The following is a 25,440-nucleotide window of genomic DNA, read 5'->3' on the forward strand; positions in this document are numbered from 1 at the left end:
TGATCCCTGACAAGAAAACAAAAAATCTTTAATTATAATCTTAGTTTCAGGGGAGTCAAGGAAATGCACTTTTCTTTTTTCCTTGGAAAGGTAGGGAGCTATGGGTACAGAATGCTATATACACAATCAAATGTCTGGAAATTGTGTGGATTGGTTTTAATTAGTGGGTCTTTTTTTGATAGTTGCAAGAAAAGTTTCACTGTATGGGGAGGCACATCTGGCAATAATTGTGATAAAAAAATGGTAGGCATCAACAAAATATGAATTAAAATAGTCTCCAAGGCTAGTTTATGATAGAATTGAGACTGGAACTGAGTTCTTCTAAGTAGATTTTGCTGATTCCTAACCTGAATCCAGTATTCTCTCTAGATGTGTCATAGAACTAATTAATAGTGAAACACCATTTCCTGATTTCCAATCCTGTGTCTTTTCCATTAAGATGGATTTTTACTCTGTCAAACCAAATGCTTTCTTATAATCAATGACATGAATAATGAATAAGGCCCTAAATTAAAAAGGGAAAGCGTCAACCAGCAAAGCTCATTTAATGACCTTTACTTTCTCCCAGAAACAAAATCCCATCTTTTAAAACACGTGTTCCTGTGAGTCATGGAACATTCTGAAGAATTAAAAATGAGTGTCATTCAGAGGGAAATGGAGAACAACTGATGTATGGAGGGTATGTGTAGGCTTCACAGCATAACAAATAAGTTTTAAAGAATAGTAGTAATGGATGTCAAAAAAGAATCTATGACTGAAAAAGAAAATAGACTGGTATTACAGGCCAGGCTTAAAACAAGGAGTTCCAATGGTTAGGTTTGGGAATGGAATGGGATGAAACACTTGTAGACCAACCTTTGTAATGAACAAAAGGAGATTTACTTAATCATGGCATGGAAAAAATATTCATCGAGCTAGCTGTGATTCGTTTGCACACTTTGCATTTGCAGTGCAGGTGCCTGAAGGAGGAGCTTCTGACTCCTTCTGTACAGGCTTTTCTATTGAGGGCTTTAGGAAGCTATGTCAGTGGTTTGAGCCTTTGTTCCCTGGACCAATTAGGGCTTTGGGATGGTTTCAGTGTCTTTTAAGGAAAAACTAATTAAGATTACATGAGGTAGACATAGCTTTTCCTAAGAGCTGGTCTGGTGCAAGAGTGAAGGATAGTTAGTGGATAACCTCCATGATGTAATGCATTCTCAATTTCAGAAGAAACTGAATAAAGGACTAGGTGCATTGGGTGGATCCTCCATGTTGAACTTATGGGAAGACTTGAATAAAAGTCACATAGGATGTAGTGGGCAAGCATGAATGAACCGTGATCTACATTTTTGGAGGGAGTCTGGGTCATTATTTCTGCCCTGCATACATTCTTTCCTTGACCCTTTGAGGATCCAGTTCAACTCAATCTTATTCTCCTCTCTTGAGTCTGTTGCTCAATTCTATCACCAACCTTGCCTTTCCAAGCCTCAGTCTTGGATTCCTCCCACCATCTACTTCCTTTGTTCCTATTCATGTGCTGTTGAATGAAGCTGGAGAAAGTTATGAAACCATAGGAACTAGGCTCACTACAAATTCATGTTGTTCAATCTCAACTGGGCCCTCAAAGGTGCAAGGCAATCCTTTTATAGATTGACTATCTGTCTTGCTATAGCAGCCTTCCCAAATTTTTCATCCCTCCTTAAGCCTCCTATGGTTCCCCTCACCCATTCTTTCAGCTAAGAACTTTGCTTCACATTGTTAAATTCTATGTTCTGCAAAAAGCCTTTCCTGATCCCCCATAATTTTCCTCTGAGACTACCCCTAGTTTATCTCTTATGCATCTTGTTTGGACATAGGCATCTAGCTGGTATGGTAGATACAATTCTGTAGCTGGAGTCAGGAAGACCTGAGATCAAATTTAGCCTTAAACTGTGTGACTCCGGCAAGGTCACATATAACACAGTTCCTGGCCCATAGTAGGTGCTTAATAAATGCTTTTTCCCCTCCCTCCTCTACATAGTTGTTTGCGTGTTGTTTCCCCCATTAGACTGTGAGCTCTTTGAGAACAGGCAATGTTTTTGTTTTGTTTTACCTTTCTTTGTATCCCTAGTTCTTAATACAGTAGGTGCTTGATAAAGCAGTGAGCTGACTGTTGACTTGAGTTTTGAGATTTTGGATCCATTTGGGCATTTGAATCTTTTCCATTAGACTGTAGAATTCCTCAGAGGTGCTGAGGCCTGAATGAGGTTTATAGAATTTCCCTATATTCTCCTGCCTCTCAGCAAGCTTCCTGTACTCCCACCCCAAAATCCATCCCCCAAAACCATAGCAATGGTCTCCTGTTTTATTCTTTGGGGAATATGTTGTTTCTCTTTTAACTGAAAGACCTGTCTTCAATTTGCGAGGGAAAGGAAAAAGCATTTATTAAGCACTTACTATTTGCCTGACACCATGTTAAGTATATACATTCAAACCCAACTCTAAAGGGCTTACCTTGGAACAGGAAGGAGGGGAATAAGGGCCTCAGTCCTTCCAATGGGAGAAAATAGTACAAGTAGTACTAGGAGTAGTACAAGTAGTACAAGTCTGTTCTAGGGTTAGAAAAATTCAGGAGGTGATAGCTGTTCTAGGGCGAGGAGGGGGAGCCTTCAGCTGAGGCACATTGTTGAAATCTGAGAAGTCAGAAACACTGTGAGTTTTGCCTCTTTCAGCCTTATTTTCCTCAACTGTAAAATAAGGGTGTTGGATTAGATGGCCTCTAAGATCCCTTTTGGTTCTAAATCTGTGATCTCATGATCCTCTCCATGATCCCACAACTCTTGCTTGATCATGGTCTCCTTTCTCAGATTTCTGATCTACCTGTCCTTCTCTTTTCCCTTTGTAGCCATATATAACTTTCGAGGCAATGGAGCCCCCCAGCTCTCCCTGCAGATTGGTGATGTGGTGCGGATCCAGGAAACCTGTGAAGGTAAGCAGTTGGTATTCTTTGAAAGTGGCATTGCTCCTCCTTGTGAGATATCTGGACTCTATTCTGTTGTTACTCCTATAGCATCTATTGTAGTATTTTCAGCATTAGAGAAATTTAGTGTTACCTGACAGAGGCTGGCCCCAAAGGCTGGGGCATTGTGCTCACTATCTTCCTTACCTAGAGGCTCATCTGTTCTGGATCCACAACTTGAGTCAGACTAAGTTCCATGAGAGTCTTTCCTCCTTCCCCCTTTTTTTTGGTGCCCAAGGGAAAAATTGCTTAAGGCTTAGGTGTGGCAGGGTTGGGGGACAGGGTTAGCCACTTTCCTCCCTTTTCCTCACTAGAAACAACTAGACAAAAATCCTGAAGAAATTCACAGTGATCCAAAGGAAGAGAGCTTAAGGGGTGGCTATATTGTTGAGTCATTTCAGTCATGTTGTACTCTTTGTGACCCTTTTTGGGGTTTTCATGGCTAAGATACTAGAGTGATTTGCCATTCCCTTCTCCAGCTCATTTTACAGATGAGGAAACCGAGGTAAACAAGGTTAAGTTATTTGCCCAGGGTCACATAGCTAGGAAGTGTCTGGGGTCATATTTGAACTTAGGTCTTCCCATGTCCAGTTCTAGGGCTCTATCCACTGTGCTACCTAGATGCCCCTTGCTGAATTTTATCTTTTCCTATTCAGTGGCCAGTTGGGCAGCTGCTTTATCCTTTCAAACTGTTAAGCTCCTTAGAGCTGTCAACCTGAAAGTTTGGTTAAAAAAAAAAGCAAGCCAGCTAAATGCATATTGTTTATTCCTTAAAAGCTAGCTGTTACATGGCCATGGAGCCAGAATGAAACCTCTGACTGACTAATACATGAATGACCAGGTTTAAATCTGTTTTGGACAATCCAAGGGTGTCTGTATCCCTCAGATTTATGGTCTCTATATGTGTTTAACTATACCATGAGAAAAGAATCTTCTTAATTGAATAGGTTGTAAATACAATAAGAGAGTTGACAAAGTTTCAATTGAAATTATGACCCAGGATATTTGTGTTTTCTTTACCATTAACATGCCATAACATAGTATACGTCCACAAAATATTAAGATATGGAAAAAGTTCCATTATTCAAGATAGTGCCTTGGGTTAAGGGTCTCATAAAGAATGCTGTCAGTCACATCTGGCCTTGTTGAGATAAGAAGAGGCATTCTCTGAGTTTACTTCAGAGAACAAAGACTGTTAGGTCAAAGATTGTCAGGCTCTTCTTCTGATTGATTAATTCAGGCTCTGACACTTTTTAGAGTCCAAAAATGACATCAAATGTTATCAGAGCTAGATCCGGCCTAGGTGATAAGCTTGAAGCAAAAAGGTCAGTTTTGCCCATGTTCTGTTTGATCCTGTTACAAAATAAACCACTCTATTCCTTTGCAGAAATTCTGTCAAACTTCCACTCAGTTATCAAAGTGATTTTCCTTATGTGGCTTTTCCTATATAGGCTTCTCATTATCTCCAGGATCAAATATAATACCTTCTGGTTGACTTTTAGAGTCTCTAATAATGTAACTTTTTCGTACTTTAACAATCTTCTCACACCTTACTCACCTCCAGGGATTCTGCTCTCTAGTGTCACTGGCCCCTTGCTGTTCATTGTGCAAGACATCCCATCTCCCTACCTTAAGCATTTTCTCTGGCTGTCTTCTATGCCTGGAATGCTCACCCTTCTCACCTCTACCTTCTGGCTTCCCTGGCTTCCTTCAAGTCTCAACTAACATTCCACCTTCTACAAGAAACTCATCCTGATCTGTTTTTATTCCAGTGCCTTCCCTTGTCTGATTATCATCAATTTATCCCATACATATCTTGTTTGTACATAGTTATATGTATGTTGCCTCCCTCATGAGATTGTGAGCTCCTTGAGAGTAGGAAACTTTTTTTTTGGTCTTTCTTTGTATTCCCAGAGTTTAACATATTTCCTGGAACATAGTAAGTATTTCAGTAAATGCTTGTTCACTTCACTTGAATGTATGGTTTTAAAAAATATAATGCTAATATTAGTAATTAGACTTCAGTTAATATCAAGCTTTATCATTTTAATAATGGAGAGGTAGCATAGCATAGTGCATGGAGAGTGGTCCTAAAAGTTAGGATTATTTTCCTCTCACTCTTGGAGTGTTAGCTGTGTGACCAAAGGCAAATCATATAACCTTTTAGTGCTCCACACATCTCTTTAAAACTATAAGTTGTACATATATCATGATCTGTTTTCATGGAGGGAGTTTTCTTTCTGTATATTTCCTACAGATAAAAAAATTAAAAAAGAAAAAGGATAGTTGCCTAGTATTGTGTGCTAATTTATCCTGTTCTCTATTTATACTCATGAAAAGCTTAGTTTTGGATAATGTCATACTGGGGGTAACTACTTGAAATGCAAGAACAGAACAACAGAGGTAATACACAGCTTCCTACATATCTTATAAATCTAATGCTATACCACAGTAACCAAGCTACATGAAAGCACCTTCTCCATTTCTTCCTCCTTCTCTATGCCAATGGATTATAAGCTCTGGTTCTACCCAGCTGGAGGGTCAAAGGCTTTGAGTTCAGACCTAGTGTTAGTCTATTTCTGTCATCCAAGAACCATCCTGGCTAGATCCAGAAAGTCTCAGCATCAAAAAGTTGGCTACAAAGAGTTGATTTCTTTGACCACAGCAGTCATGAAGCTAAGATATGGAAGAATTGTGATCTGGATTGGTAGAAAGGTTATAAACACAAATGAAATGTGGATCCTTGAAGTACTGCAGATCTGTGTGTAGGAAAGGTACAAAAAAGGTGGGGTGCCATGAGAAATTTCAGATGGAAGGAAAGAATGGTTCTAGCTGAAGAGATTAAGAGATTCTGAGACTTGAAAAATGCTTTATTACAGAGATCTTTCTTTGTTATATCATTGTATAACCTGGGATTTTATTGTACCACATTTGCCTCTGAGTCTATGGACCTGTTTAGTTACCTTCTTAACTTATCTTCTCCCATTAGACTATAAATTCCTTGATTGAAGGGACTATCTTCTTTTTTACTGTTTATATTTCTATCACCAGCTCTTAGTGCAGTATGTGGCACAAAGTAAATTTAATAAATGTTTGTAGTTCCACTGCCTGCCTACTTTCCTGTCAGTAGTATCTGCTAGACTGTGGAATGCAGCAAGACCTAGGTCCTACATTAGAGACTAGAATTAGGAAACAGCTATCAGTTCCTAGTGAACTTGAAAAGCCTTGAATATGGGCCAGGTCTGGACTCAGCAGACTGAGTAGCCATATCCAGACAAGGACTAACACAAAACTTAAACCAAATAAAGGAGTGGAAGCTGGGAGGTCAAGGCAGAGATCAAAGAGTCAGTACTTAACCATCGTCAGAGATGGTTTGCCTGACAACTGTTCATATTCGTGGTAGAAATGGGCAGCCCTGCGCCCTAAGATGCGAGTAGAAGGTAATTCTAATTGGGAGAATACTGAATATAAGCATGCTATTATCCTGACTGAGGCATGTATAAGAGAAATGGAATTACAGGGATGTTTTTACAGTTTCTAGATGATAGGGGATAGGGTAAACAGCTTGCATCTGCAGGCTTTTGAGGTTTCTGTAGTATCTGTCCACTCTTCATAATAATAAGCCAGCTGGGTGGCCACATTTTAAGCTGTTTTGGGCTCCCCATTTGTTGTGGACACATTTAAACAACAATCTGTCATCCCAGTAATAAGGTTATGGTAAAGAGACTCCTGACAGATGCATTTTATTTACTAAAATGATGAATGCTAGCATTTGGATCTGCTTGAATAATTTCAAAGGCTTTTCAAGTCAGAGGATTCATTAATATTGGCTGTACACAAAACTCATGTTTGCAGAGGGTTGCACCCATTTTATTAGAGAGAGACAATAATTTTAGCCATCTCCGGAGGTAGCCGACTAGCCAACCCCCCACATCAGTCTACCTTCAGAGCAATTTCTCCAGTAAGACACTCAGTCTCTTGTCTCTGCATGTTTGCACTGGCTTTCCTTCATTCCTAGATCCTAAAATACTTTTCCTCCTCATCTCTTATGCCTCTTGGCTTCCTTCAAGACTCCGTTCAAACCCATCTTCTTCAGGAGACCATTCCTGGTTCCTTCTCTCCTCCCCTCCCTCCACTGCTGGTACCTGCTCTCTGGGATTACCTCTAATTTATGTCATAAAAATCTCATATGTATGTAGTTATTTGAATGCTGTTTCCTCCATTAGACTATGAGTTCATTGAGGGCAGGGATTTTGGCTTTGCCTTTCTTTGTATCCCCAGTGTTTTGAGTATAATGCCAATCACATGGGTGCATAACCAATATTTGTCGTTGTTATTGTTGGTGGAATGGAACTTTGAGCTTCTGGCCTTCAAGCCAAGATAGCCATTTTCCTAATCCTTCAATCATCAATCAACTAGCATTTATTAAGTGCCTACTGTGTTCCGGGGACTGTGCTAGGTTCTGGGGATATTAATATGAAGTATGAAAGAAGCCCTACTCTCAGGAGGTTGCATTCCAACATGGGAAAAAACAAAAAATACACATATAAGAATAGTGAGAATAAATCTAAATAAAATACAAATACAAATACAAATAAAAATAAAGTAGTTCACTACAAGACAGTTTGGAAAGGTAAGGGGTGTGTGTGGCATCAGGAAAGGCTTCCTGTACAAGATAGTGCTTAAGTATCATTTTGAGGGAAGGACAGGAGCCCATGAGGCAGAGGTGAGGAGGGAGTGCATTTCTGGCATTGAAGACATCTGGTGAGAAGTCGATATATATAGGAGATAAAGTATCATGTGTGAAGAACAGAGAGAAAGCCAATTTGATTGGATCATAGAGTGTGGGAGGGAGAGTAATAGCCAATGAGGCTAGAAATACAGATTGGGCTCAGGTTGTAAAGGCCTATAAAACCTAACCAGAGAAGTTTATGTTTCATCCTAAAGGCAATGGGGAGCTACTAGAATTGGGTGAACAGGGAAGTGACACAGTCAGATCTCTATTTAAGGAAGATCACTTATGCATTAGGATGTAGGATGGAGTGGCATGGTGAGATTTAAGGCGGGAGACCAATCAGGAAGCTGTTATGATAAAGCAAGAAGTGATGGGGGCCTGAACTGTGGTAGCAGAGTAGAGAAAAGGGGACATATGGGAGAGATTTTGTTGAGATAGAATCATCATGACTTGATAACTAACTGGCTCTGTGGGGGGTGAGAGAGGGTAGGGACTCAAGGATGACACAAAGATTAAGAATCTTGGAGAGTGGAAGAAGGACTCTGGAGATATCTCAAATTCAACATGTTCAAACCCTCTATAAACTCACTTCTCTTCCAGAATTTACAATTTCTGTCAACAGTACATTTTAGGGAACTTGGAGGACTCTACATGAGACCTTTCAGAATCCTCTGATTTCTAGTAATTTTTCCTTATTTGAGTTGCTTTACATTACTTTGTACATAATCTGTGTGTACTTGTCTTCTTCTCCAGTAGAATGTAATCTCCGGAGGGTCAAGACTGTTCTATTTTGTCTTTGGAGCCTCAGCACTTTACTCAGTTTCTTGCCCAAGATAGGCACTTAATTAACTGATGCTTCTTGAATTATCTCCCATGAATTATCTGCTCTTGTAGTAAACCATGCTTACGGTAAAGAGAGGAGCCTGGTGGGAATGCATTAGCAACTGGTGGATCATGAATGGCCTCGTGAAGAGGTGGCTCCTGAGTTGTGTTTTGAACAAAGCTGGGAGTCCTAAGAGGCCAAGGTAGGGACAGAGTACATTCCAGATCTGTGCAAAGACATGGGACCTGAAGATGGGATGTCATCTTTGGGGAATGGCTAGTAGGTCACTGGAACTAAGAGTACATGAGATTCCTTGTAATCTATCTCTCTCTAAATCATCTTGTACATCACTACTGCATTCATTTCTAATATGCTGCTTTCATCATGCTCCTTCTTTGCTACAGAACCTACAATGCATGCCCCCCATGCCTACAGGTCAACATCTAAACTCTTCAGGCTGGGATTCAGTTCCCTCTTATGATCTGGTTCCAAACTGCTTTTCCAGCATCTTCTTGTTCCTCTCTGGGATGAATGATTTGCGCCAAAGTGTTCTTACTATCTCCAAAATATTCCATGCTCATTCTGAAGTTTTTGTTTATGGTACTTCTTCACCTAGAATAATCTCCTTCTAGCTAAATTGTGTTCATTCTTTCAGAGTGCAGCTTGACTCATATCTTTCCCACTAAGCCTATTTCACCCCCCCTCTTCATCCTAGCAATCTCTTTTCTTTAGCATGTATTTTTGAAATGATTTTATACTCTTTTCCAGTTTTGTTCATGTTTGTATATTGTGTTTCTCCAACTAGATTGCAAATTTTAGCTAAAAAATTTCATTACTCTAGGATCAACTTGATGATAAGCCTTTCTGGTCTTTGTTGGGTTCTTGGAGAACAGAAAAATAATCTAAAATTGTGCCCTAATTCAAAACTTTTCTAACTTGCTAGGAGCTCCCCGGAAGCTGTTGTCCATGGCATAAGCTCTGAGAACCCAAAGTTGTCTCTAAATCATGATGAGGAATGGGAGTAGGAGTGAAGAGGTGGATAGCAAATATGTATTAAACACTTATTGAATTGAATTGATTTGGCAGCTCAAGGCAACTGGCAATGTTGTGCCATGTTTGAAAAAGCAGGTGACAACATGAATACGATTCTCTGGTTTTTCTCTTCTTCTTCTTTATATTCATCAAATCACTTCTTTTCTCCTCCTGGGTTCACTGCTAGTCCCATCTCTTGTTTATATCATATATGATTTTTCATAATAGATTTATTTTTTTGGAGACAGTCAAGGGTAAGTCACTTGCCTAGGGTCACATGGGTAGCAAGTGTCTGAGGCCAGATATGAATTCAGGTCCTCCTGATTCCAGGTATATCTAAGGTATAATATTTCTTTGTGGAGAATGGGATGAGAAGGGTATTGGTTATCCTAAACTGTTATTTCATCCGTATGGGCAGCTCCTCATTGTGGAACCTTCATCCACTCTTAACTCATGTTTTAGAGAATTGTTTGGGGGCAATGAGAGTTTAAATGACTTTCCCATGTTCCCACTGCTGGTATGTGTTACAAATATGACTTGAACTCAGGTCTTCCTGGCTCTAGGACTGGCTGCCCTCTACCTTCTGTGCCAAGGTGGGATGTTCTTGAAAGGTGATGTGTAAATTATAGTCTTGTTCTTTGATATTATTTTGGGTGTTTCCAGAAAGAAAAGGTTAAAAAAACCAATCATGAAATACTACTACATACTACCCTTGTACTGGGCAATGCAGGAAGAAATGACACAGTCCTATGTGTACCTGTGTACCTGTACTAACCTGTATGCACCAGTCACAGCATGATGATGATGATGATGATGATGATGATGATGATGATGATGATGATGATGATGAAAGGTAGGCTGGAATAGAGGCAAAAGAGGAATCCAGACGAAGAGATGGAAAATCTAAGGAAAAATGATAATTGTGGTTGGCAGGCAATGATGAGGGAAGGCTTCAAGGAGATGATACTTGAGGTTGCCTTAAAGAGAAGAATTATAAAATTAAAAAATAAAATTAAAAAAAAAAAGAAAGAGAAGAATTTCAATATGTGAGAATGAGCAAGGAGTGCCCTCCAGGCTTAAGGGATGGATGTTTCCTGGGAAAGAATAGAAATGGACATAGTAGAATGGGATTGAGGAACAGAAAATTAGAGTAAATACATGAGACTCATGCAAAATAAAATTGGGAATATAAGTTTAAGCAAGATTGTGGAGAGATGCTAAAGCCAGGGGTGGTAAGAGTAGCCCATGTTTAAGTGACCTCAGCTGGCTTACCTTTAGAAGCACAGGAAATCAATTCTTGGGGTTAGTTATCATTGTTTTGGTTTCCTTGTTGCTGAGACATAAAAGACTCAGCCTATGGTGTATTGATGTGGGAGGTTTTAACCAGGGCTCCTATTGCTATGAAAGGAATACATTTCTGATCTACTAGTGTGGAGGATTGCCATGCTAAATACAGAGGCTAAGGCTAAGCCTTTTATTTAACCTTAGAACTTATATCCTTTGTTATTAAGAAGGTAATTTTTTTTTGCATATTACGGTCCACAGAGTGTTTTACTCTGTTCTGTCCTGGAACGTGGCTCATCTGATTTTCTTAAGTAAGGCCTGACCTCTCCAAGCATATTATACAAAGATTTCATTTTATCTTCTAGGAACCTGAACTACTGAAGATTTTATATGTCAGGAATAGATATGCTCAGATTTGTACATTTGATCTATTTTTGGTAGCTTTCAGAAAGATGAATTAGAGAAGGGAGAAACTAGAGGCAGGGAGGTGAGTTTGGACTTAAGGAGTCCCAGTGAAAGGTGATGGTGGGTCTATACTAATGTGATATGAGTAGGAATGGGAAGAAGCAAGGGCTGTGAAAGGTGATAGAGAGGGGGAGGGGCCCCTAGGTGGTGCACTGGCCCTGGAGTCAAGAGGATCTGAGTTCAAATCTAGCCTCACATGCTAGCTGTGTGGCCTTGGGCAAGTCACTTAACCCTAAAACCTTCAAAAAAAATTCCATACAAAGAAAGGTAATGGGGAGGTGATAATGCCAATCATCATTCCTTAATTTGTCTGTTATTAAAGTTTTGGTATTTGTACATGAGCCTTAATATCAGTTACTCTAAGAACAGACAACCATATTTCAGAATATTTTCTGCAATTCCTGTATCTTCTTGATAACTTTAGGTGTTTTAAAGAGTCTTTGTTCTGTTTCTAAAACTCTCGTCAGAATATTATGCAAATGTTTTCTTTTTTTCTCCTTTTTTTCTTTTAGATTGGTACAGGGGATACCTGATAAAGCACAAAATGTTAGAGGTAAGGCACTTTGTTTCATGTCTGAGTTGATTAGAATCTTAGAATGTTAGAGCTGGAAGAGACTTAAAGCTCACAGCTTCTTAACTTGGGGTCCATGAATGTATTTTAAAAAATTAATAACTATATTTCAGTATAATTGGTCTTCCTTCAAATCGTATATATAATATTGTATGCTTGAAAACATTGTTCTGAGAAGGTGTCCATGGGCTTCATGAGATTGCATAGGAAATACATACTCACACATTCACAAAAGCTAAGAATCTCTGACTTGTCCCATCCCTCTATTTTATAGATAAGCAAGCAGAAGACCCAACAAATTGCAATGATTTGTTCAAGGTTGTGCCACAGTCCGTGGCAGACTCGGGACTGTTATAACCCAGGTCTCCTGACTCAGGGTCCAGTGCTTTCCCCATACTTCTTTCAAGACTACTTTAAGTGGTATCACTTGTCAGGGTCATCATTGAACTTGGCATGTAGCTAATGTGTATCCTGTAAGCTAAACTAAATGGATGGAGGAAGAAAAAAATGTTTTTATCTTCCCTCCAGATAGACAGGCCTCTTGGGAAAGTATCCTTATCTTATTCTGAGCACTCAACACACTCAAATGAATCTGTGTTGAAATGTTTCTATCCCAAATTTATCTGACATCCAGAAGAAGGATTCTTTAGTGTGAAAACCAGTTTAAACTTTGAAATGTCTCCATATAAGAGATGAGACTTAAATCTTCAAAAACATGATTTGGTGATTTAAATTTTTCCATGTTTTCCTCTTTTGCTTCTCTCTCTCTTTTTCTTTATCCCTTGAGCCAAAAAAAGTTTTTATGGGAGACATCAACCGGTCTACAGGGCTGAAGGAGGCAGTTCCTTTTCCCTACTAGTGGTTCAGAAGCCAGCAGTCTCAGTAGAATATTTGGAGAGTAATATAGTTTTATAGAGTGGAATGAATTCTGGACTTGGAGCTAGAGGACCCAGGTTTGAGTCCTAGTTCTCTCACTTAGTAGCTGACTAATTTTAGACAAGCTATTTAACTTTTCTGGTCCTCAGCTGTATCTATAGAATGAAGGAGTCAAACTAATTGATCTCTAAGGTTCCTTCTGTTGAGGAATGTTAAGGGGTCCCCTGAACTTGTCTTTTTGAGTTGTCATATTTTCCAGAAACTCTGGATCCAGCTGACATAATTTGTTGTTTTCATCCCAAACTAGACTCCCTATGTGTCCTTGGAAGTCAAGACAGGCACCAGTCTACACTAGACTGGGAAATTGCTTGTGCTGCTGGGATCCTTGTAGAAAAGCAGACCATTCTATTTTCTTAGTATAGCAGTTCCCCAGGGAAAAGAATGTGGCTTGTGCTGTAGCCTTGCTCCTTCCCTTCCAGAGAGATTTTGTCCTTTACCTACCTTTATTGCACCTTTCTGCCTCCCTGCCACACCCCTTCAGGTAGAGATTTGTATTTTCTCCCCTTTCCTTTGTCCTGCTGTCATAAAATGCAAACTTCTGTATGGATTGTGAACTCTTTGAGTTCCACATGCATGTTCACTTCTCTTGTAATAAACCTAGTTTTCACGTAAGTGTGGTGAAGTTGTGATTCCCTGTTGATGCTTCTAACTCTAAAGTTATGGTATGCACCTAGAAGCTGTCTCCACCCCATCTGTTCTGTGAAGGGCATCCTCTGGTGCCTTTGGTGATGAAGGGCTCTTTGGAACAAGGAATACATACTGATTCTAAACTGCGATGGGGACTATCACCGGGCAGAAATAGCCTCTTCCCTCCTCTGACATTGGCTCTGATTGTTAACTTCATTTAAAGGAAAACTAAATCAGGACTTGAACTTGATGTCCTGAGAACATGAAGATTTAAGGTAAATCATTTGGGTAGTGACATGTATTTTTAAAAATGACTCCTTTTGTTTCTAACAGGGGATATTTCCAAGATCCTTTATTCACATCAAAGAAGTTACGGTTGAAAAAAGAAGGTATCTCGATTTTTCTGGTGGGCTCTGAAATGGCTTATCCTTGTCCTTAGCAACTTTGAATACCACTTATTGTCGAATCACTTTGAAAGGGAATGTATTATAGCCCCATAATATTTCATGTTGTTCTTTCTCTTTCTCTCTCTCCTTTTTTTTTTTTTTGGTCAATTATTGTGGCTTTTTGTCTTTTCCTAGTCTGAAGGTATAATACCAATTGATTCCTGTTCAGATCTTTGATTTCTGGGGGAATACTGGGCTCAGGAATGTTCCAGGATCAAGCATTTTGTAGTCAAATCCTGTCAAAGTGTATTCATTTGAAGATTAATCTTCAGTAAGGAACATGAAAAGTCCACCATAGTGAGGGCAGTGATTTAGAAAGGGAAGCTCCTGGAATTTGCATAATGTAATTAGCATGGCTATTGCAGATGGTTCAGTCTCATGTGGCTAAGGCAGCCCTGAGCTGCTATGAGTTCTCTAAAGATTTGCTAGTTTTTTTTAATCTTGTTAACATCCTAGACCTCATATTCTTGGTGTGTTTTCTTTTCCTCCCTCTCCCTCTGCCCCCCACCCCAACCCCTATCCCTACCCCCAGAAATACTGAGAACATTATTCCTGCTGAGCTTCCCCTGGCACAGGAAGTAACAACAACGCTTTGGGAGTGGGGCAGCATCTGGAAGCAGCTGTATGTGGTGAGACTTGCTCCCCTTTGGAAGACATGTACATGATGGTGTTTGGGCTTATCGAAGAAAACTGAATCTACGCTTGGAATTAAGCTGGGATAGTTTCAGGAAAGATTTTTTTTTTTTAGAAGGTAAAATGAGGAAATAATTTGGCCAAAGGGCAGAGACTAATGCTGTCTCTGTGGGAGCAGAATAAAAATTCCTGGCTTCAATGCTCTTTTTCATTGTAGATAGACTCTGGAGGTATGTGTTTATTCTCTTTTTCTTTATAAATAAAGCAACCGTGAAGTTCAGCCCCTGCTCATGTTGTCTTTGGGCCCAAAGAAATTAAGCTGCAAATCTAAAAGAAACAAAATTAATTTAGCCTCTTGTTGTACTAGTTTGGGGAGCAGTACAGGGCGGTGTGCTTCTGTAGGGGGAGGGGAGAAATCAGCCCCAAAGTGATCACGAAAATCTGGTGAAATAGAATGTTGGGGAGTGTGTGTGTGTGTGTGTGTGTGTGTGTGTGTGTGTGTGCACGCGCGCGCGCACGTGCGCATGTTTACGTAGGAGCTCTGCCTGCACCATCTTATCTCCCTGGGTGAGCCTATACCTCTGCTAATGGCATTGGAAGCTTATGGACTTGGGAGCTATCATGGGAGAGGCAACATTAAGGTAGTGGTGTTCAAGGAAGATTAATATGATGGCCATGTTTGGTATGGATCATATCTAGATTAGGGGACCTTTTGGTCAGTCTGATGATACTCTTTGGTAATCTCAGAATGTTTTTAACACATAAAATAAATATGGAGGAAATACAAAGGAAAATATATTAAAATTGAGTTATTGAAATATATTTTTAAAAAAGCAAACAAGTTCATAGACCTTAGTTTAAGAATCCCTGGTCTAGGGAGACAAATCAAACACTTTTAAAAAGCCAAGGTTTTCATGACCCATGATGGATGATTCAGTAACAAGTTGAAAGTTTTAGCTTGTGGCAGACAGCTGGAACCTTTGGAGGGAGTTTACAACAGCAATCTAACTCATTGTGTAATTCATAACCGGGTGATTGGAGCTCTATCCCCATCTTTCATTCATTGTAGAGAATTTCCTGTAAACCTAGCATTGTGCATTATGGACATTATTTTATTTATGGGCATACATCCTACCAAAAATAATTACTTTGGGACACCAGTACCACCCAGTTAGTCAATCATCAAGAATTTATTAAGTATTTACTACGTGCCAAGTACCATTCTAGGCACTAAGGATACAAATAGAAGGAAAAGAAAGAAGTTGGTCCCTGCTGTCATATGGCTTATATTCTAACAGAAGAAGACAACATATAAGAAAGAGTTGAAGGGGAAAAGGAAAGTACCTGGGAGTATGGTGTGGAAGTCTGGAAAGTCAGAAGTAAATCCAAGAGACGAATGGAAAACAGGTGGCCTGGGCCTCTCTCCAAAATGGAGGCCCCAGGAAGATTCACCAATGGGAGAAGGGGACCAAGAAAGCAGAGGAAGCTCCAGGGCAAGGAGGTAGCTGAGGCATGGTGACAGTCTGGAGAGCACGAAGCAGAGCTGGGAGAGAACAGATCTGTTAAGTGTGGACATGTCTGTGAGCACTCTAAACATTTGTTTGTTTAGCCTAAGGTTTGTGTTCTCCTCAGAGGTGGGGTGGAGGGGGAGCAGTTTGCCACCCTTGTGGATAAAATGTAGGTAACACATACTGTCTTTTCTTCTTTCCCAGGCCAGCAAAAAAGAGCGGTTTCTCCAAGTGCAGAACATGATGTATGACCTGATGGAATGGAGGTCTCAGCTTTTGTCCGGGACTCTGCCAAAAGATGAGCTGAAGGAACTTAAGCAGAAAGTCACTTCAAAAATTGACTATGGCAACAGGTACATTTTTTCTTTTTTTAAACATTCTCTCTCTCTTTCTTCTTCTTCTCCTCCTCCTCCTCCTTCTTCTTCTTCTCCTCCTCCTTCTTCTTCTTCTCCTCCTCCTCCTTCTTCTTCTCCTCCTCCTCCATCTTCTTCTTCTTCTTCTGTCTTCCCCACTTCTTTCTCACTTTCCCCTCCCTTCCCCCCTCTCTTTATCTCTCTGTCTCTGTCTTTGTTTCTTTCTTCCCCACCTCTCTCCCTTCCTCTCTTTCCTCCCCTTCTTTCTCTCTTCCTTTTGACCCTCTTCCCCACCCCCTCTTTCTTCTCCTAAACTCCCTTCTGTTTCCCTCCCTTTTCCTCTCTCCATTTACCCATCTCTTTTTCTACTTCCCTTTCTCATTTCTGTCCCTCTGCCTCTCTGTCTCCCTCCTCCCCACTCTTGTCTCCTTCTCTTTGTCTTAACCTCCCTCTCTTTCTCCCTCACCCTCCCACCCTGCAGAACAGATAACCATGGTTTTATTTTTAGGTGGGAGCTTACCACTTTCTATTTGGATGGCTCTTGTCCCCAGCAATGCTCCTAGTGTTTCACAGTCACCCCCTGGGATCTGTGGGCATATGGAGGCAGAGAGAATCCTTGTGTTGCAGTTTTAACTGGGCTAAGATATTTGGGGCATACATCTAACTTCCTTCCAAATGACTGGTGTGCTTAGTCATTTGGATTCATCTTCATCTAAGAGGCAATTTTCTTTAAGTATTTTGGTGCATCTCTGCCCCCTGCTCAGAATCTCAGCCCACTGATTCATGCCCCTGGCCTCCACAGAATTAGCCCATCACCTGCCATGCACTGACTCTGCATCCTGGGAAATAACATGGGCATATGAAAAAAAAATATGCTTATAGTGGGAAGGAAAGTGAAATGAGTTGGAATAAAAACTACACTGTCTCAACAAGAAAGGTGGCAACCTTTCTCTAGTCAGGGAGACTTTGGGCCTCAGAGGTCTTTGCTGTGAACCTCCAGAGGGCCCTGATGTAGGTGGTCGGTTGGTGGGTTGGGAATGTGTTCCTACCTTTGCCTGCTGTGAGCACTGTTGGTGGTGGAGTGTCAGTCTGACCTACCTGAATGGGTGAGAGAAGCAGGTAGAAAGGGTTTCAGGGGCTGGGCAGAATCTCTGTGGGGTATTGCATGGTTCAGTAAGTCTGAGGAATTTCATTGGCACACCATTTTGCAATAGGGGCTTTGACAACTTTTAAGTATTGCTTCATAGAGAGTGCTTAGAGCTGTGTCCAGCTCACTTAATAGGAAGCTCTAAAAATCCAGCAGCCTGGCAAAAGGTGTTTGGCATTTCTTTTGAGAAAGAGGGGCCCTCAGAGCATCTCCTTTGGGGCCCAACCTTGTTGTGCTTTTATTTTCATCCAATTTCTTTAAAGGAAGTGAGAAAAACGTGGCCTCAGAGATCTCTCTATAATCTGAATCAAAGGGCTGAGGGAATTTCCTCACCACTGTCTTCTCCAAGTGAAGATGTCCTGGGCCTTGTAGCCCTGGAATGGATTTCTTGGGATCTTTGGTTTTGTAGCTGTGAGAGTTACAAGGTGGAAAATATTCCCTGCAGCCCACTGGGCTTAACCTTAAGAACCCAGACCCCAAGACAGTCACAGACTTAGAGCTGGAAGGACATATAGAGGTCATCTAGTTAATTCAGTTCAATTCAATTCAATAGACATTGACTTTAAGCCAGGCACTGTGCTGGTTACTGGAGATACAAAGACAAAAATTAAAATAAACTCTGCCTTCAAGGAGCAAGATGAGTACGTTGGAGGAAGGGAACCAAGCAGTAAGAGTAGTAGTCTGACCCTCTCCCTTTATGGATGTGGAAACAGAGGTCCAGAGAGGTGAAACAATTTGTCTAATGTCATATAGTAAGTAGCCCAGGTGGGATTTGAATCCAGGTCCTCTGAATTCAAACCTTTCCATTGCACTATGTGACAACATTGTCTGGGAGCTCACATAAAAGTATAGATTCTATCTCCAGCTCTGGACTAACGCCTTGTTATTTTCTGGCCATGACGATACCTACATAAAGTCCTTGCTATAAGGGGAGGCTGAGACTGGTTGATGCTTGAATTTGCAAATTCTGAGCTGCAATATGGCTAAAGCTAATCATTTGTCTACATTAAATCTGTGTACAAGTGACCACTGTAGCTCTGCCTGAGCAAGACAGGAAAATGTAGTGTCCAAAACAAAAAAGCATCCCATGAAAGAAATAGTGCTGCGATGATAAAAACCTCAGCAAACATAATAAGCATTTAAGTGCCTACTTTACATGTGACTTGCCACTCATGGGCCCTAGGTAATAATTTGGAGTGCTGAAGCTTTTGCACCAGAAGGGACCTGCAGGGTCATAGTTCAACCCCTTTGTTTTATAGATGAAGAAACTTAGACCCTAGGAAGTTAAGTAGTCCCATGAATAGCAACGAGCCAGGGCTGAGGTTTTCACCTACGTCTAGGTCCTCACCCTTCAGTCCTCACCAAACTGCTGTCTCTGAGAGAATTCCCTGAGTCCAGGTGGGAATCAGAATCGTAGACTGTTAGGGTGCGACCCTAATTTCCAGAGAAGAGACTTGCCTAAGGCCACAAAGTTAGTCAGAACAGAATTAGAGGTCTTTTTGTCTTTTCTCCTTTTTTTTTCAGTAGTCTAGGTACAAGTCAAACTCATGTTTCTTTCTCTCAAACCTGAGATTACTAAGCTTAGGAACACACTTTGTTCTGGTAGTTGGGGCTTTCAATGACCTGGAAGTAAAGAAGTAAAGCCTGGAATTCCAGGATAAATTTTCAAAAATACGAACAAGACAGCTCCTGACATTAAAATAATGATATGTCAGTTTTAGGCGCTGTCATTTCAAGTGTGGCACAGGCTTCTTGCTGCTAGAGTATAAAAATGCTTCCTTATCATTCACAAGGAAATTTTGTTTTGTACTTTGATCATGGCCTCTCTTGAATGTTATTATTTTAATTATTCTAAATTATTTAATCTAAAATTTAAATTTCATTTAAATTATTTATTATATTAAATTTTTTAAACTACTATTTTAGTTTTTGATAATAATAGGTATCATTTACACAGTGATTTAAGGTTTACAAAGTATTTTACAAACATTACCTTATTTTATACAAATAACCTGCCTCCTATGGGAAGTAGGTACTGCTATTATACTCATTTTACAGATGAGGAAACTGTTACTAATTTAAGTGACTTGCATAGGGTCACACAGCTACTAAGTACCTGAATCTGGATTTAAACTAATGATTTCCCGCCTTCATGAATAACATGCTATTCACTGCCCCACCTAGCTGCCTCAAATAATATTAGGTAGCATTTATATAGTGCCTACTAGGTACCAGGCACTGTGCTAAATGTTTCAAAATATTACCTCTTTGTCACAACTACCCTGCAAGGTAGGTGTTATAATTATCCTCATTTTACAGTTGAAGAAACTGAGACAAGTAGAGGTTAAGTGACTTGCCCAGGGTCATACAACTAGCAAGTGTCTGAGGCTGGATTTGAACTCAGGTCTTCCTGAGACTCCAGGTCAGCCCTCTATCTACTGTACCACCCCCAACATACAAAACACTTTATATAAAATATACGATTTCATTCTACATGGTTCAGTTACCTTTCCAGAAGCAGATGTGGTGAGTATAATTTAAACTAGAATGATCAGAATAATGCTTTCTGTAATTGAAAAACAAATGAAAATATAAAAGAGTTCCACAGAGAAGTAGTTGAATAATCAGGGCAAGAGAGAGTTGTGTGTTACAGCTAGCTTCCTGACAGCTTTGATAGGGTATTCTATGTGATTCTACACCTGCTGAAAGTCTCTTCATTTGTCACATACCTGTATAAAACAGACAGTTTAAGTGACCTGAGTCCTTTTGCCAAATTTCACATCCAGTCTTTTCTTGACAGGATCCTTGAGCTAGATCTGATTGTCAGAGATGAAGATGGAAATATCTTGGATCCTGATAAAACCAGTGTCATCAGCCTGTTCCATGCACATGAGGAAGCCACAAATAAAATCACTGAGCGCATCAAAGAAGAAATGGTCTGTGTTCTCTAAGCGAGCCTGGGTTTCAAAGGGAGGACCAACACATCTGCATCTTAGTATCATAGTGTATGAAAGGTGGTGTGGACCTGAGTGACATCTATTACCTTCCACCTTTTGCTTTAGTGAGGAGGAAACATATAGAAAGAAGAAAGTGAATTTCCCAAGTTCATACACTAAGTTTGGGATGGAACCAAAATTAGAACCCAGCTCTCCTGAATCTAGAGAACAGACCAAGTTGTCAGTTATGGAGGGTGTTACCTGGACTGTGCTAACATTATAGATAATAATATCATACATTTTCTGATCATTTTTTTCTTTAAAAAGACTTTAATGTAGGATCTTAGATTTAGAGATGGAAGGGACTTTCAAGTTTATGGGGTCCAGCTCCCTCATTTTACAACTGAGAAAACTGATGCTTTCAGAGATTAAGAGACATGTCAGGTCATATAGGTTTTTTCTATTTCATCTCATTTTAGCAACCATTTAAGAAATACTGTATAGGTGCTATTAGCTCCATTTTATAAATGGGGAAAATGAAGGCCCTAGAATTGACATGACTTACTTAAGGCTTCACAGCCTTTTAGTGGGAATGCTGTGACTTCCATGGCAGACTTCCGTCCATTTCACTGTATTTCTTGCCTTCTTGTTAAGTGGTAGAATGCTAATGTTTTTTTATCCTTTCTTCTTCTCTCCTCTGGGTTGGGCAGTCAAAGGATCAACCAGATTATGGAATGTATTCCCGGGTCTCCTCCTCCCCCACCCACAGCCTCTATGTCTTTGTAAGGAACTTCGTATGCCGGATTGGAGAGGATGCAGAACTCTTCATGTCACTCTATGATCCCAATAAGCAAATGGTCATAAGGTGAGTGGATCTTGAGAATATACTAACTCAATTAAAAAAAAAAGACAACAACAAACCTGTGTTATAGGGTGAGGTGATAGTATAAGGGAACATTTCACTCACATGGGAATCAGTAGGCCAGTGTTCAAATCCTGCCTCTGATACTTGTTATCTGTGTGACCCTGGGCAAGTTACTTAACCTCTATGTTCCTGTTTTTCATCTATAAAAATGAGAAGCTTGGACAAGATCACCTCTGAGGTCCCTTCCAGATGCAAATCTGCAGTATCTTTTATGTCTAGTCCACATTCCTTGAAGTACAGTGCACATATATTCCCTCTTGCCTCATCCCCAGGGATAGCAAAAAATGACTGCTTACCTTCTTTTCTGTGGTAACTTCAGAAGCACTTTTTGAATGCAGTAAAGACTCACAACTTCCTGTCAGCCAAGCTCAAGGTATCCTGTGATAAAGAGCCCTAAAAATGATGAGGTGAGCACAGCCCTACCTCCTGAGCATCGTTAAAATATCTCCTGGCTGCACTGACAGGGTGATGGTTCTACAATCCCATATGCATGATTGATCACCCAAGCTGAGCGCCATGCATTGAGGCAATGGATCAGTCTGATGGCAGCTTGGCTCCCTGATGTGCCACCTGGTATGATGTGCTTGACAGGGCGTGCCTGAGTGATGCCTCTGTCTATGCCAAAGACATACTGCCCTCTCTGGGGAAAAATGAGCAAGTGGAAAGAGAAGGGTGAAAGTATGGAGAAAAGAGGAAGAGGAATACTTTATACATCAATATGAACTTGGTTGTCTAACCTTTTCTTAAAGGCATCTTCTTCTCCACACTTGTCTGATCATGCCTGGGTTGTCAGCATGATATGTTCTAATTAAAAGCAAAAAAACTTGAGGGGACCACAATCACTCTTCTGGATGATATGGATCATTTAAAACTTGGCTGGAATTGACCTGTCATCTTTGGGATGGAACACGGGCAGCTTCTGCAAGCCTCCCCATGGGTGCTTGGTTTAAGAAATAGGAAGGTAAAATTTTCTAAAGGAAAGTGAAGAAGATGGTGGCAGGATGTGGCAGGCCAGGTCCTCATGTTTGGAAAGGGCCAATGATATATTTGTTTCTTCCTGTCGAATTTGAACAGAGAAACTTGGGACTGTTGGGCTGTAGACTATAATAAAATTATATTTTTCTTTCAAATATGGGTAATAGTTCCCTACATCTTCCTCTGTGCCCAATAAATGTTAATATTATCATAACTTAATTAGGAGCCATGTCTCATGAAAACATGGAAATAACCCTGGATACTCAAAGGTTATTCCATTGTATTATAAATCATACCAGATTTTACCATGTTGAAAAGATTTTGAGTACCATCCCAAATTAGTATGTGGTCTAAGTACCAACCCAGTTAAATATGGAGAAGCTTCTCATCAATAGTTGGACTCTAGGTAATGGATCTTTGGCAGTGGCAACTCATGAAAGAAAGATAAATAAAAAATGGCTTTTAGACCTAGGTATATCCCTTTTCCTTCCATGGTTAATATTATGGAGTGGAAGAAAAGTGACTTTAAGATGTTAATCTAAGAGGAATTCTAAAAATTTTGGAATTTTAGGTTGTCTATGAATATTAACTGTTGGTATTCTAAATGTATCTCTCTATGCCTCATTTTCCCCATTTGTAAAATGAATATGTTAATTTCACTGTTCTCTAAGATCCCCCAAACTCTAAAATTGATCACCAGATGATCTTTTTTCAGTGATTAACAAACAAATCAGGTGATTGTAGAACTAAGCTATATCAGCATTACTGTTTCCTAATAAACTAAATTGAAAGATACCAGGATTTTGTAACTAAATGAGAGGATGGTTCCCAGGTTCTCTTTAGAAAGGGAAATAAAAGAGTTGGAGATTTACCTTTATCAAAGACAATCACTTCATGAGTCATTTGGTGATCTCATCTTATACTACTTAATAATGCATGATAAAGACAACTAAAGACCATTGTAGCCTGAGGTGAAGACATTTTAAACAAAAATTGACAAGTTCCTTCTATTCGAGTCAGCATATACTTTGATATTCAGTAATTTCAGTGCAAAGGTGATTTAAGGGGAGGATGATAAAAGGTATGTTGGAAAATATTGCTCATATTTAAGAAATAAAAGAAACTGGAGACTTGTAGACTACTCAGAAATTTTATGTAATTTCAATATTTTCTTTAAGAAGAGATTTGGAAGACATTCAGCCAACATGGCAAGCATGTAATAATATCAGAAAAAATGGAACTGACTATATCTTAATATCAACAATAATATCTCATATTTATATAGCACTTTAAAATTTGTAAAGTCATTTTCATCCATCATCTTATTTTATTCTTACAATGACCCCGTGAAGTAGGTGCTATCCCCATTTTACAGATAAAGAAACTCTGGCTTGGCTAAGTTCAGTATCTTGCCTGCAAGTCACACAACTATTAAGTCTATGAGTCTGAATTTGAACTGAGGTCTTCCCTATTCTGGATCCAGGAAAAAAAAAAAAAAACCAGTTGTACCAGAATCAACAAAATTTGTAGAGGGAGACCATTTTGACTAGCACGCTATTGATGTCCTAAGAATGGGAAATGGAAAAAAAATTGAAGATAATGATTTTAATTTTCACACCTTGCTGTAAAAGTTTTACTAATATAAAGCAGTTGCCACAACAAAGAGACCAAAAGAGTTCATGATCTTTCTTAGCTCAAAAGCACCTGATCTTCTTGTCAAGCAGAGAGATACGTCAACAGAGAAGAAAATTGTTTGGAAAAGCAGACTCATTTGTAACATGTTATGGATTAGTATGACTGAAGATCACAAGCAGTATTATATAAAACAGTGAAAAGCTGTGGAATGGAAAACAAGATTACATAAAAACACATTAAAACCAGCTAGGTCCTTTCTTCCAAAAAAAATACCCAACAAAAACCCAACAACATTCGTACATGAAACTGGTGGGAGAACAACAAATAGAAGGAAAATAGAACAGATTTATTAACATTTCTATAGCAATCTTTTCCATAATTAATGAAGTAGAACCATTACATTTGAGCCCTTTTATCCCATTTATGATTTTCTATAAAAGGAAGTAATATAACATTTAAAAAGACAAAATCAAGAAAAGGAGCTAGAACAAACTATGTGTACACCAAGGAAGTGACAAAATTTTGAAATCATCAAAGAACATTTTATGAGGCATTTCAGGTAGAGGAAGATATCAAAAGAATGGGGGAAAAATCACTAATTAGAAAACTCCCTCCAAAAGACAGTTGAGAAGATGTCAATAATTGTTTATCCATATGTAAACTTTGCTATCTTTATATGATCTTTGTGAAAAAGTTTCTACACGTGTATTGAAGATAATGTTGATAAAAATATTAAAAAAAAGGAATAGATGGGCTTTAGCAAATTACTTTATTGAATAATCCATATCTTTTAAATTATCCTATAACTGACTGAAAGGTGCAGAGAAGGCAATGTCCTTCTGTGTTCACTTGCTGATTATATTCTTATGAGATTGGCCTAACAGTATGTACAGGTAAAACTAAATGATTGAAAAATGTAAATTGTCTATGACATTCAGTCAGAAGGAAGGAAATGAGTATTTATTAAACACCTATGTGCCAAGCACTGTGCTAAGCAATTTACAAATATCACCTCATTTGATTCTCATTATCTTGGGAAGTAGGTGCTACTGTTATTCCCATTTTACAGAGGAAGAAACTGAGGCAGACAGAGGTTAAGTAACTTGTCCAGGGTAACCCAGATGGTAAGTGCTTCAGGTGGATTTGAACTCAAGTCTACTTGACTCCAGGCCTAGCACTCTCTAGCTATGCCCAAGATGACCATCTGGGACAGGCACCATTGATGGAGAGTGAGTTGGTCCTAGATTTAAACCAAAGAAAGTAGGGCAGACTGTAGTGGAGAAAGTATGCAGTGATTGAAATAATCTCAAGCTACCTCTCAACCAAAAGTCTACTCTTAAAAAAATTCAGATGTTTTTCCAGTGATGCTGTATGATGATCAAGAGACATGGAATGCCAAAACTTATTCAGAGCACCTGTCCCTTCAGTAGAA

General features: G+C 39.5%; 1 protein-coding gene across 1 annotated transcript in view; it reads left to right on the plus strand.

The window, feature by feature from the left end:
• DOCK2 (dedicator of cytokinesis 2) overlaps window positions 1–25,440 on the plus strand; it is a 480,195-nt gene that overhangs the window by 19,653 nt on the left and 435,102 nt on the right. Inside the window, exons 2-8 of the mRNA XM_072630938.1 lie at window positions 2,864–2,947; window positions 11,829–11,869; window positions 13,784–13,839; window positions 14,429–14,525; window positions 16,242–16,390; window positions 20,338–20,473; window positions 21,184–21,338. Of these exons, the coding sequence (XP_072487039.1) occupies window positions 2,864–2,947; window positions 11,829–11,869; window positions 13,784–13,839; window positions 14,429–14,525; window positions 16,242–16,390; window positions 20,338–20,473; window positions 21,184–21,338 (718 nt within the window). The remainder of the gene's footprint in view (window positions 1–2,863; window positions 2,948–11,828; window positions 11,870–13,783; window positions 13,840–14,428; window positions 14,526–16,241; window positions 16,391–20,337; window positions 20,474–21,183; window positions 21,339–25,440) is intronic.

Source organism: Notamacropus eugenii, chromosome 1 (assembly GCF_028372415.1).
Source record: "Notamacropus eugenii isolate mMacEug1 chromosome 1, mMacEug1.pri_v2, whole genome shotgun sequence".
Classification (NCBI taxonomy): Eukaryota; Metazoa; Chordata; class Mammalia; order Diprotodontia; family Macropodidae; genus Notamacropus; species Notamacropus eugenii.